The 11,568-nt window shown below is 47.4% G+C and overlaps 1 protein-coding gene across 1 annotated transcript in view; it reads left to right on the top strand.

Moving 5' to 3' along the window:
* The first annotated feature begins 835 nt into the window (after window positions 1-835).
* The window catches only part of SORD (sorbitol dehydrogenase), a 15,729-nt gene continuing 4,996 nt past the window's right edge, over window positions 836-11,568 (top strand). The window contains exons 1-5 of the mRNA XM_031061019.1: window positions 836-968; window positions 1,680-1,844; window positions 4,610-4,769; window positions 7,386-7,504; window positions 7,704-7,769. Coding sequence (XP_030916879.1) covers window positions 1,694-1,844; window positions 4,610-4,769; window positions 7,386-7,504; window positions 7,704-7,769 — 496 coding nt within the window. The 5' untranslated portion in view covers window positions 836-968; window positions 1,680-1,693. The remainder of the gene's footprint in view (window positions 969-1,679; window positions 1,845-4,609; window positions 4,770-7,385; window positions 7,505-7,703; window positions 7,770-11,568) is intronic.

Here is an 11,568-nt window from a genome sequence, read left to right as displayed (position 1 = left end):
GTCCTGATGCTGTAAAACCCATCAAAGTAATTCCTTTGGCTTTTGAGGCAGCTGAGGGAGCTCAGGGAAGGCAAAAGCCCTGTAGATCTTTTGGGTGGAAGGGTAATATGGGGCACTTTTCTACCTCTGGTTTTGTCATTCACCCCATAAAGAGCTGCCAGGGCAATGACAAGAGAACATGAATGTGTACATTAATAGGTATAAATAATTTTGTTTATATTAGGTGTGAATATTGTATGTAAATTATGTATTACTGGCACAGGTTGCTGAGGCCTGGCACAGGTTGTTCAGAGAAGCTGTGGCTGCCCCATCCCAGGAAGTGTTCAAGGATGTGGCTTGGAGCAGCCTGGCCTAGTGGAAGATATCCCTGCCCATGGCAGGGGGTAGAATGAGATGGGCTTTAAGGTCCTTTCCAACCCAAACCATTCTGTGATTCTCTTATTCTATCATTATGTAGTAAAGAAAAAGTTTTGTGTTATTTAAAATAATAATATAAGCCCTGCAATATTAAAGCTTTATAGAACACGTTGTTCAGAATCTTCCTGGTTACAAAAGGTGATTTTTTTTTTTGTCAGCCAGTGGGATGGATGAAGGATTCAGCTGAAATTTGGGGCTGCTCCAGTACAGGGAAATTTAGTATGTGTCTCTTGTCTGGGCTGGGAAAAGGGAATTTAGCACAGAATAATTTGGAGGGTGGATTTACAAGCTGGCAGTGTGCTTACTCCTACAGCTACCTGTGTTATCCACTGAGCATGGAGGATGAGGGGAGCTTAGGAGCAGGCTCCATGTGGCACAGCTGTGTCTTATGCAGCAGACAGAACCAAAAACCTTGTCTGCTTGTGGATTTACCTGAGCTAACCAGAGCTAAGTTTCCACAGTTATTCCCAGGCATATGAACAAGCTGCTAAATGCTTTTTTTTCCTTTTGTCCATAGGAAAACCGTCCAATCCCAGAACCAGGTCCTAATGGTAGGTCTACAGATGACTGATTCTGACTGCTTCCTTTACTTCTCTCTTTGTTTTCTCATTCTCTTTTGTTGCTTCTTGATAATATAAAATATTTCTGAGGAAGTATAAAATTATCCAAAAAACAATTGTGTGGCTGAACCAGATAATGCTGCTTTTCCAGCTGAAAAGAAGAGCTGGAGCAGTCACAGATAAACCCCTTTATCTGGCTTTTTTTGCTTCCTGTTCCATCAGTTCGTGTGTGTCACAGTAAATGGCTCTTGGGACATTCCAGATGATCTTATGCAGGACTAAACATTAATAGAATGGGCATATGGGCTGATAGAAATTCAATTCACTAACTCTCTGGGGCTCAAATCATAGCTTTGGGAGAAGGGAAAATTAAATGCACTTGCTACTTTTTTCCTGCTCCAGCAATAATAACGTTGCTCTTAAACTGCATTACTTTGTTGACCATATTTTTATTGACATCAGCTTTTGTCTTATCCCATTTTGACCCTTCTTGCTTTGTGAATCATTGCATAGTTTTGTGTGGCTCACGAACGTGCCACTCTCCTAAGGTGTGCACGCACAGTTCTGCTGTGTTGATTGAATGCCAGTAAATTTGGATGTGTCCATACTGGCTCAGCCTTTGCTCTGGGGCCCACGTGCTGCTCTCCCAGTGCCTAAGAAGGTCGGTTTATCTACAAGGAACCTTCTCTCCTTTCCTGGCAGAGGTCCTGCTGCGCATGCATTCCGTGGGGATCTGTGGCTCTGACGTTCACTACTGGCAGCACGGTCGCATCGGGGATTTTGTTGTCAAGGATCCCATGGTGCTGGGACACGAAGCTTCCGGGACTGTCGTAAAAGTGGGCTCTGGGGTGACTCATCTGAAGCCAGGTATCTGGAACCAAACCCATTTGTTTGTTTTCCTCCTAATCAGTTCCGAGAATGTGTCGATAAACGGCTGTTTCATTCTGTCGTGTAAATTTATCTGAAGTTCTGACCTCTTTCAAGAAGTGTCATTGAGCTGCTGTTAGTCACCCATCTTGGCCACTGGTGTGTGATATTCCTTAGGTAGCTTTATCTTGGGATGTGTTGAGCTGGCCAGGCTGTATTTTATATTGTAATGCAGAGCAGAGTGTATCTGGTACAAGGTGCCTTTTAAGGAAGCTTGATAAAGCTTCAGAAACCACATCTATAGCTCTTGCCAGCAGCCTGCTGTGAGTGTTTCTTCTCTGTGTGTGCTCTTGAAGGAGCAAACAGCCTCCTGCAGTGCAGAGGTCACTGGAGCCACTGCCCCAGGCCCTGTGGTGGGACCTCCACAGCTCACTGTGCTCATGAATATCCTAGAAAATGGACTGAGCAGGGAATTTTGCAAAGTTTGCTGATGACAGCAACTTGGGCAAGGTGGAGAGGATGTGGGGGAGAGCCAGCAAGAGTTACAGAGACCTGAGAGGTGCTAGGGAGATGCAAGTGGGATTCAATGCAGGCAAACACAAACAAACAAAACCAGCTTCATATCTAAAATGCTGTGCTGACCATCACTGCTGAGGGATGAGAGCTTTGGCTCTGACACTGTGCATAGCAGCATTGGCTCCACAGCAGTGAAAATGCAAATTACTGTTGGGAAGGGGACAGAGACTCAGAGGATGTCAGTGCACATCTGGAACTCTGCATGCAGTTGTGTTCTCCTCCTTTCCAAAAGGATGTAAAACAAGGGAGAAGGGTTCAGAGGAGGACAAGGAGATAACAATATGTGGAGCAGCATCTCTGACGAATGTCCAAGTCAGGAACTCGAGCTGAGAGCTAGAGAGACAACTCAAGGATGTGAGGGCTCACAGAGGGCTGGCAGAACAGGTTGCCCATTCTCTGGTTGCTCCAGCACTAGAACCTGGCACAGTGAGGTGCAGCATTCACCTGAGATGTAACAGACCATGTAGTTTATGTGGTGGAATGGGGAGAAGTTGTTGAGTGTTACTAAATACAAACAATCCACCTGTGGCTTGGGAGGCCTCTCAGCTGTGTATAATGTGAGAGTTCTCATTCTGTGCCTGTCCTGCCCCTGTCCTGTCAGACACTTGTTGTTGGCCAGCTCAGAGGGGATGCAGTGGCCTAGATGGCTCTTTACTTGCATCCTGCTTCTCCCTGTGTCTGCCTGAAAGCCTGTTGGTGGAGAGCTTTGCTCAGAGGTTTGGCTCTGATTCCTCTGCCAGATAAATGTGAGGCTTTGTGTCCCTTGCAAGCTGTACTATGCTCACACTGCTTTCTCTGGTCCACCCTGCTTTGTGACTGCAATTAAATAATAGCTCTTTGTCCTGCAGCATGTGTCTTTCCAGCACCCTGGGCTACTCTGCTGTAGCACCAAGCTGTCTCTGTTCCCAGATAAATCCTGCCAGGCTCCTGGGTGTTCTGCACCTTAATCTTCCTTCCCTGTGAGCGTAGTGAGGCCCTGGCACAGGGTGCCCAGAGAAGCTGTGCCTTCCCCATCCCTGGAAGTGTTCAAGGTCAGGTTGGACAAGGCTTGCAGCAACCTGGGATAGTGGAATGTGTCCCTGCCCATGGTAGGGAGTGGAGCAAGCTGAGCTTTAAGGTCCCTTCCGACACAAATTCTTCCATGATTCCATGATTCCCAAGGAACAGCCCTTTCCAGCTGGCAGTGTGGTGGCTAGCCAAGCTCACCTGCTCCATCCTCAATATTTCCTCTTCTACAGATTCAGCAAAATATCTGGTCACAGTGTGATTGCCTGAGGGCTGCCCCTTAATCTGCTGAGGCTGGCTGCAGGGCAGCTGGAGGAAGGTGTGTGTGGGGCTGAGCTTCCATCTGTGCCTCTGAAACACCATCTCTTTCCAAGTACCTGGGAAGATCTCAGTGATGAGTTTGAAAAATGTGTATTTTATGATTGGCTTTTCCCAAATATTAAAATGAATATTATATGTGTTATGATAGACAGTTACCTTGTGTTAATTTTTTAAGTAGTGTGTTAAATATAGTTTTAGGTTATAATATAATGTTAAAATAGAAACTATGCTATGTAAGATTTTTTTTAAGAGAGGAATGAGGGACTTGCACCAGATAGCAACCACAGGACACCTAAATCTTTCCGAGAAAGAATTTATTGCTCTCTTATCAGAAGAAACAAACTTCTTCCTGCCTCGTTCAGACACCGTCAGGATTAAGAGGAAGAAGCTGGCACTGACCAGACAGAATCCTTTGTTTGAATGGAATTTATGCATCATGTATGAGGTGTATGAATATGCAACAGGCTATTGCTTCTAAGGGTTAATCCTCTGGTAATATGGGTCCTTTTCTGGGTTTATTTTGCCCAGAAAAAGGTACCCGGACCATCCGTAACTCTTTGCTGTTATTGTCTCGTATTGTCCTAAATCTCAGTTGTTCAAATTTTTATTACTCTAATTATATTACTATTTTCATAACCATTTTATTACAATTAAGCTTCTAAAATTTTAAAAAACAAGTGATTGGTGTTTTTCACATGAGGCTGCTGTGAAGGGAGCATTGAAAACCAGCCTGGTGTGTGCAGCAAGACCTTCCTCGTGTCCCTCCAGCGCGTGTGGTGCCAGTGTTTCTGTGGGTTTTGGTGCTGCTCCTGCTTGTGTGCCACCGTGTCCCTGACCCACTGCATCTGCTTTCATCCTGCCAGGTGACCGTGTGGCCATCGAGCCAGGTGTCCCGAGGGAGATGGATGAATTCTGCAAATCTGGCCGCTACAACCTGTCCCCAACCATCTTCTTCTGCGCGACGCCGCCCGACGACGGCAACCTGTGCCGCTACTACAAGCACAGCGCAAGCTACTGCTACAAGTCAGTCCCTGCTCCCTCCACGGAGAGAAATACACACTCCCTGGGGGGAGATTAGCTGCAGCAATCACCTCTTGGCCCTTTGGAACACTCTTGATGTGATCCCAACAGGTTTTATTGCTTTCTGATCCATAAATAACATGCCTAAGCTTGGATGGCAGCCACTTTGCAAAGGGTTTGTCAGGCAGACAGTTTATCCCCTCAGGTGCCAGACATAAACATTTCTTGCATGTCGTCTGGAATGTCACCACTGGTTTACCCTTTAATTATTTTCCTTTTCCCATTTGCTCCCTGCTCTTGGTTTCTCTCCAGTCTCTTTTCATATCATTGCCTTCCTAGGCCAATGGCTGAAAGTCTGTATCTGGTTCTTTGAGCTGAGTTTTGCTGCTACCTTTCAGGAAACACCAGGGTGACTGCTGACATCTCACTCTGTTGTTTGAAACAAAGTCATCCCACTTTGAGCAGAGCAGGAGCAGAAAGCCCTGCTGAGCTGTTTTTCCATGTGTGTCTGAGTGTCTCCACTAAACTACCAGCATTACAACATATCTGTTTTCATGTCCAGTTCAGCAAACTAGAGTGTATTATTAATTGTGGCAGCACCGGCACATTTGCTTAGAAGCAAATCTGTGCTTAAACACTGGCAAATCATAGAATCCCAAAACAGTTCAGTTTGGAAGGGATCTTAAAGCCCTTCCCACTCCACCCCCTACCATGAGCAGGAACACCTTCCACTAAGCCAGCTTGCTCCAAGCCCCATTCAGCCTGACCTTGACACTTCCCGGGATGGGGCAGCCACAGTTTTTCTGGGCAGCCTATGCCAGAGCCTCAAATACTCCAAAGACCTGAAAAAACTCGTTATACCCACTTAAGTGCCTTTAACAAGGAGTTAAAAATAGCCCAAGTAGTGTCCCCCTGAGACTGCTCTACCTGTGGAGCTTGTTCTTTCTCAGTGTGTATGGAGCTGGTACTTCCATGAGCAGGAACATCCTTGGGATTGATCCTTGGTGTTGGCACAGAAAGCGTTCAGGATCGTGTCAGTCTGAAGGAGGCACTTGACTCTCCAGGCTCTTCTCCTGGAAGCTTTCAAAACTTCCAGCTGCTGTCAGGATGAGGTGCTGGTCTGGATGGGATTGGCATGTCACTGCCCAGACCCACTGTCATCGATTTCCTGTGTATTAAAATAACATTTTCTGACAACATCATAGGTTTTTGCTTGAGAGGAAGTGGTTGGTTCGTAGCTGGCTTCTTCCAGGCTTTTGCTTTTTTCCTGCAATTTGAGCAAATATTACTTTGGCTGTATGTATATATATATATAGCCTAAGTAATATTTGCTCAAATTGGAGGGAAAAAATCAATAATACATATATATAATATATAGAAAATAATAAAATGTATTTTTTTTTAAGCTTTGGGATGCAAAGCCTGCTCCCAGTTTCAGATCAGCAGTGCTGTGGCTGGCTCATGTAGAGCAGATTCCCTGGCACGCAGTCATTCTGCCAGCACAGATTTGCTAAGAACAGATGATGGCTGAGCTCAGTGAGCTGTTACACATTTGGGCAGTTGCTGTGTGTCCTGCTGGTGGACAGACTCTGTGTTGGGTGCTCTGAGTAACTTGATGGAGGTGGGATCATGCCCTCCCCATTGGCAGGGCAGTGCCCAAACCCAGCAGTAGCAAACATGATGCCAGACTCTGTGACACCAGAACTCTTGGAGTCAGACCTTCAAGGCCTCTTGGAAATAAGGGATATGCAGATATCTTACAGCTGTCTTCCCACAGCCATCATTTCCATTTCTTTGGCTTCACATTGGCCTGGCTGAGATCTGACCTCGAGCTTCCCAGTGCTGTCACTGTCCCTGCTGACCCTCCTGGCAGGCACAGCTCCCAGAGCAGTGTGAGAACCACACTGGTGGCTTGCTGATGGGCAGTGTTTTGGGGCTGAGACTGATTTTTTCAGCAGTTCAGGAGGGTTTCACTCCCTCTGCTTTTTTCTGTCACTTATGTTGGCTGTGTTACAGGGCTGGTTTTGTCCAAAACATATTTGATACCCACGGACTGCTGGGAGGATGCATACTGGGACCAGTCCACTTGTTAAATCACTGAGTGCATCAGGAAAGGTGATCCTGGTTGTTACCAGGAAGGGAGACCTGGATCTGGCTGCCTTTCCTGGTGGCCTCACCTTTGGCAGCAGGATGTTTTCTGAAAGCTGATTCAGCCCTGGTGAGGGTTCTGGGAGCTCACTGGTGGGTGAGCCATAGGACAGCTTTGGGGTGGTACATCTGCAACTGGGGGGGTTATTCTAAAGGGAATGAGTGGCAAAGGAATCCTCGTTGACTCACCAAACACTGGAGAGCTGCTGTGGGGAAGTCTGTGGGTCCCTGGGTGTGGTGCTTGGGCAAACCTCACTGAAAAATGCCTCAGGTGCACTTGATACTGCTTCAGAGGAGGGAAAGAAGCAGTGGAATCTCTTGAAGTGTATTCCAGCATATTTCCCTGACCACAGGTGACAGTGTGTTTTGCCACTGTGTTTTACACCCGTGTTTGTTTTTTGAGTCTCATGGCTTTCCCCATCACCCTCGTGAACTACATTGGTGACTGTTCCTTGTGTCCCATTCTTGCAGGCTTCCAGACAATGTCACCTTTGAGGAAGGAGCCCTCATCGAGCCCCTCTCAGTGGGAATCCACGCCTGCAAAAGAGCAGGAGTCACTCTGGGAAGCAAAGTCTTCGTGTCTGGCTCTGGTACAGTGAGCACAGTCAGTCCTTGGCTTCCCTGCCTGCTGGGAGGGGATGGGCAGGCTCAGGCTCTGCCTCTGGGCACTGCTGGAAGGGATGAGGGATGAGGGGAACCTTGGGGCTGCCAAAGCTCTGGGCATGTTCAGAGGTGGGGCTGATGCTGCCTGGCAATGGTACATGTTCTCTTTCTCCCCTTTGTCCCCAGGACCAATTGGCCTCGTTAATGTGATTGTTGCTAAGATGATGGGGGCAGCAGCTGTGGTGGTTACAGGTAAGTCCTTTAAACCCTTTCAGAGTGTGCCTGTTTCCCACCATACAGAACCACAAAATCAAAAAACCACTGAGATCATGGAGTTCAGCCATTGATCCAGCACTGCCAAGCCAAACCATGTCTGTGTAAGTGCCTCATCCACATGTTTTTTGAACAGTTCCAGAGATGGTGATTCCACCACTTCCCTGGACAGCCTGTCCCAGTACCTGACCACCCTTCCAGGGAGGTTTGATTTTAGGTTATTTTCACCTCTGGTAGTGCTGGATGATGGCCCAGACAGTGTTTGCCCTCTGTTTTCTGTGTGCAGCCACACTGTGCTTCTCCATTTGTCTTTCTCTGCCCTTCTGTCTGCTCCTGCTGGGGGTTTCATTTTTCACTGGTTATCCACAATGACTGAAATGACCTTTTCAGGGTCTCTGCATTTCAGAAATGGGTGTTCCTTGCATAACTGTATCCTGCACGTTTCTAGTTGAGCTGCTGCTTGCAGGAATGTCTTTGTCCAGCTGTGTCAGGAAAACCTCTGAGGAAGGACATCCCATCTATCTCCTATCTGGAGATACCTTTTCTGGGTTTGCATCTCAATGATGAAGCTTTTTCTAGGGTCCACTCACAAGCTGTCATTTATGGAGCTTCCCCCTTGATGGAAGAACTGAACTGAGTCTTTATCACCTTTGCAGCTGCCCTTCAGATTGTTGAGACAGCCATTCCATCCCCCCTTTTATTGCCATGCTGACCTAGCTCAGTTCCTCCTAGCTCTCCTCTAAGGTTCAGGTCCTCTCTCTCTCTGTAGCTTGCCCATAAGGATGGAGAGCTGGAGTAACCTCAGGATGTTTTCTGGTTGAAATTTCTACCTGGGGGTTGAACAGGGTCTGGAAATGGTGCTTCCAGCTCCCACCATGAGTCTTTTTCACCCTTTCTGAGTGGTGATGGCCAGGAGGAGCACTTAGAGGTGCCACTGGACAGTGAGCACAGACTGCTGCAGTTTTTATGTCAAAGCCCTAAAGGATCCTGACCTTTCAGAAGGCTGTTATTCACCTCCCACACTTTGAGCCTGCTGTATTTTTGACCTTTCCATTACTGTATGACTTGACCTACTTTGGGTCAAGAGATAAAATTCAGGTCCCACCCTCTTGAAACAGAAACATCCTTCAGTAGTAGCTGAGGTCAAAGCAGAAAACACAAGGCCTTCTCCTCCCTTAATCCCTTTGCTGTTGAGTCCAGGGCATTCTTAGCTGTGCTGGCCTCACCCTGCAGGTGTGTGTGCTTGATGGATGTGGCTGGTCCGCACCTCAGATTTTGTGAAGTGTTGTCATTTGAGGATGATATTTGCTGTAGCAGGAAAAACAGCTCTGCCTCCTGAATCATGCACGAGGAACCCTGTGCCCAGCTGGGCTGTGCAGGGGCTGGGGGTGTCCCATTCCCTGGCTGGGGAAGGCTTGGTGAGTGGGGTTGGTGGGGCTGAGGCAGCTGGCTCAGCCTGCCCCTCAGTCCTGCTCCAGGAATGGGGGTGTTTCTTCCCCCTGCTACCAGGAGCTGCTCCTGATGGGGACCTTGGCAAGCTGAGCTGGCTGTCATGTGCTGGCTGTCATGTGGGCAAGCTGAGCTGGCTCCATGTGCCACAGGAGGTGCCTGCTGCTTGGTTTGTAGGATCAGCAAGCTTGGATACATGGAATTACCCTTTCTTATCTTTCTGTGCTAGCCTAGGTGCTGATTCTGGCTCGTGGATGTCTCTTCCACACAAGAGGGGTTTGGCTGAGGTGCTCAAACCATGAAGGTGCTGTCCCAAATCAAATATTTGAGCGTGACATGAGCTGAGGAATGGGTTTGGTTTGGCTTGTGCTGCTGGAGATTTTGCTGCCAGTCTCAAGGAACTGCTTTTTGTTTTGGCTTTAGGAGCCAACACCTGTGAGGCGCCTGTCTGCCCACAGAGGCCCTCTTGTACTTTGCTACCAGATTATCTGAAGTCATTGCCCTGTGTTTTTATCGTGTGTCTGTGAGGAGCTTTGTCTGTGCCGCACTTAGGGCTTTAAAAGTTTGTGTTTGTTTTGACAAGTTTCTTACAGGTATAGAAATATTTAGAAAAGCTTTTTTGTGAGAACTCACCTCCTACAACTTCTGTCTTGGCTTGCCTGGAGTGTTTGATATATTTCATAGACTCCAGTTGGGTGAGAAGATCAATTTATTTCATGGGTCCTCACCTACTCTTCCAAAAGATCTGTGTCTTTCTCCAATCCACTCCTGAATGGGCAACCTTCTCCTGTCCTTCTGCCTTGCTGTTGCTCTGAAAAGCTGCTTTTCTCCTCAGATGCATGTAAAAGATCAGCCTTCCTCCCCAGCAGGTGAAGTGGCAGTTTAGGTGCTCATATTGGGCTGTCTTGCATTGCACTGTCTGTCATTGAAGGTGCACTTAATAATTCCTGCTTAAGGGAAATTATTCTCCTTGTTCTATCTGAATCTGAAGTTCTGGGTGTTGGTGCCTCCAGAAACCCTGGAATTCAAGGTCAGAGGAGGTGAGTAACTGTACAGAGCTCAACTCCTTTGAGAAAGAACATGAACAAAGAAAATCTGAGAATAATCAAGAGTATTTATTTGCTTGTTAAGATGGCTCATAAACCATCATGAGAAGCTTAAGGGTAATTTGATAACTTCACTGGAAGCAAACCAAACTTTAATTAGCTCCAGGGGCTGGGAAGTGAAAACAAACTTCTTACTAGAGGCAAGATGCAAGCCATTAATTGTTTAATTGCCCAGTTTCCCAAGAGCTGTGTGGGTTTAAAGTGCAAAAGGCTTGATCCTTCCCAAGACTCCCAAGTGTCTGGAGCTCTGAACAATGCAGTGACCTGCAGATCTGTCTGCTTCACTAAGTGCTTCCTGGTGATTCAGGTGTACTGGGATGCTATTGCAGCCCTGGCCAGGGCTGACAGTGCTGCTGCTGCATTCCATGGGCTGCTTAGAGCCAGGGCTTCCTTCCCAAGCAGCTCAGCAAACCAGAGGCCAGCTACAGGGAAGATGTGGGCTTTTTTTGCTGCCTGGGAGTGGTTTTGTGGCCACTTTAAAAGGCACTGGCTGCCTTGTTACTCTAGGGCACTGCCTGTGGATTATTTCTGCTAGAGAGAAAGTATGACCTATGTAAAACATAGACTAGCATGTCTCTAATGTTTATATATTTATAGATTATACACAGATAATATTTTAGTATATATTTATAATTTAAAATACATTAGTGACTCAGGAGATGTTAGAAATGGTAGAATCCAGAATCTGTGTCTGCTGTGAAGTGGTATTGTGATACCAAACTTCACAGGGAGTTTTGTTGTTGCTTGAGAGGACTGTTGAACCCCTGTGGTCTCCTTGCCATGCACTGAGATTTGGGAGACACCAACCATGCTGGGCCAAAGTGTTTCATGGCACTTGAAGTGCCTCAAGAAGCTCCTGGCCGTGTAATTGGTGCATGGGAGGTCTCTGAGTGCAGCTCAGCTGGGGTCAAGCCTGGGCCTGGAGCCCAATGCTCAGAGCTTGGGAGGGACAGAGGTGACTCCTGCAGCCACAGGAACGAGCCCATGCTGGGGCTCCCAGGGTCATGCTGCCCTTTCTTTTCAGCCTTGGCTTTTCCTCTTTTGTCTGCATTTTATTACCCTTTGTTACCCCTTCTTGAAACGCCCTCCACAACTCTCCTGGGTGCTCAGCTTGGCAGTTGTGCCCCCACTTGGCATCCTGAGCCTTCCAGCTGCCAGTGGGGGCATGTCCATCCCCTGCCCTGCCAGTGAGTGCCTGTCCATCCCCTGTCCTGCCCGTGAGT

The sequence above is a fragment of the Geospiza fortis genome, unplaced genomic scaffold (genome assembly GCF_000277835.1).
Source record: "Geospiza fortis unplaced genomic scaffold, GeoFor_1.0 scaffold317, whole genome shotgun sequence".
Taxonomy (NCBI): domain Eukaryota; kingdom Metazoa; phylum Chordata; class Aves; order Passeriformes; family Thraupidae; genus Geospiza; species Geospiza fortis.
Note: the sequence above shows the minus strand (reverse complement) of the source record. Positions and strands in the feature narration are given on the sequence as shown.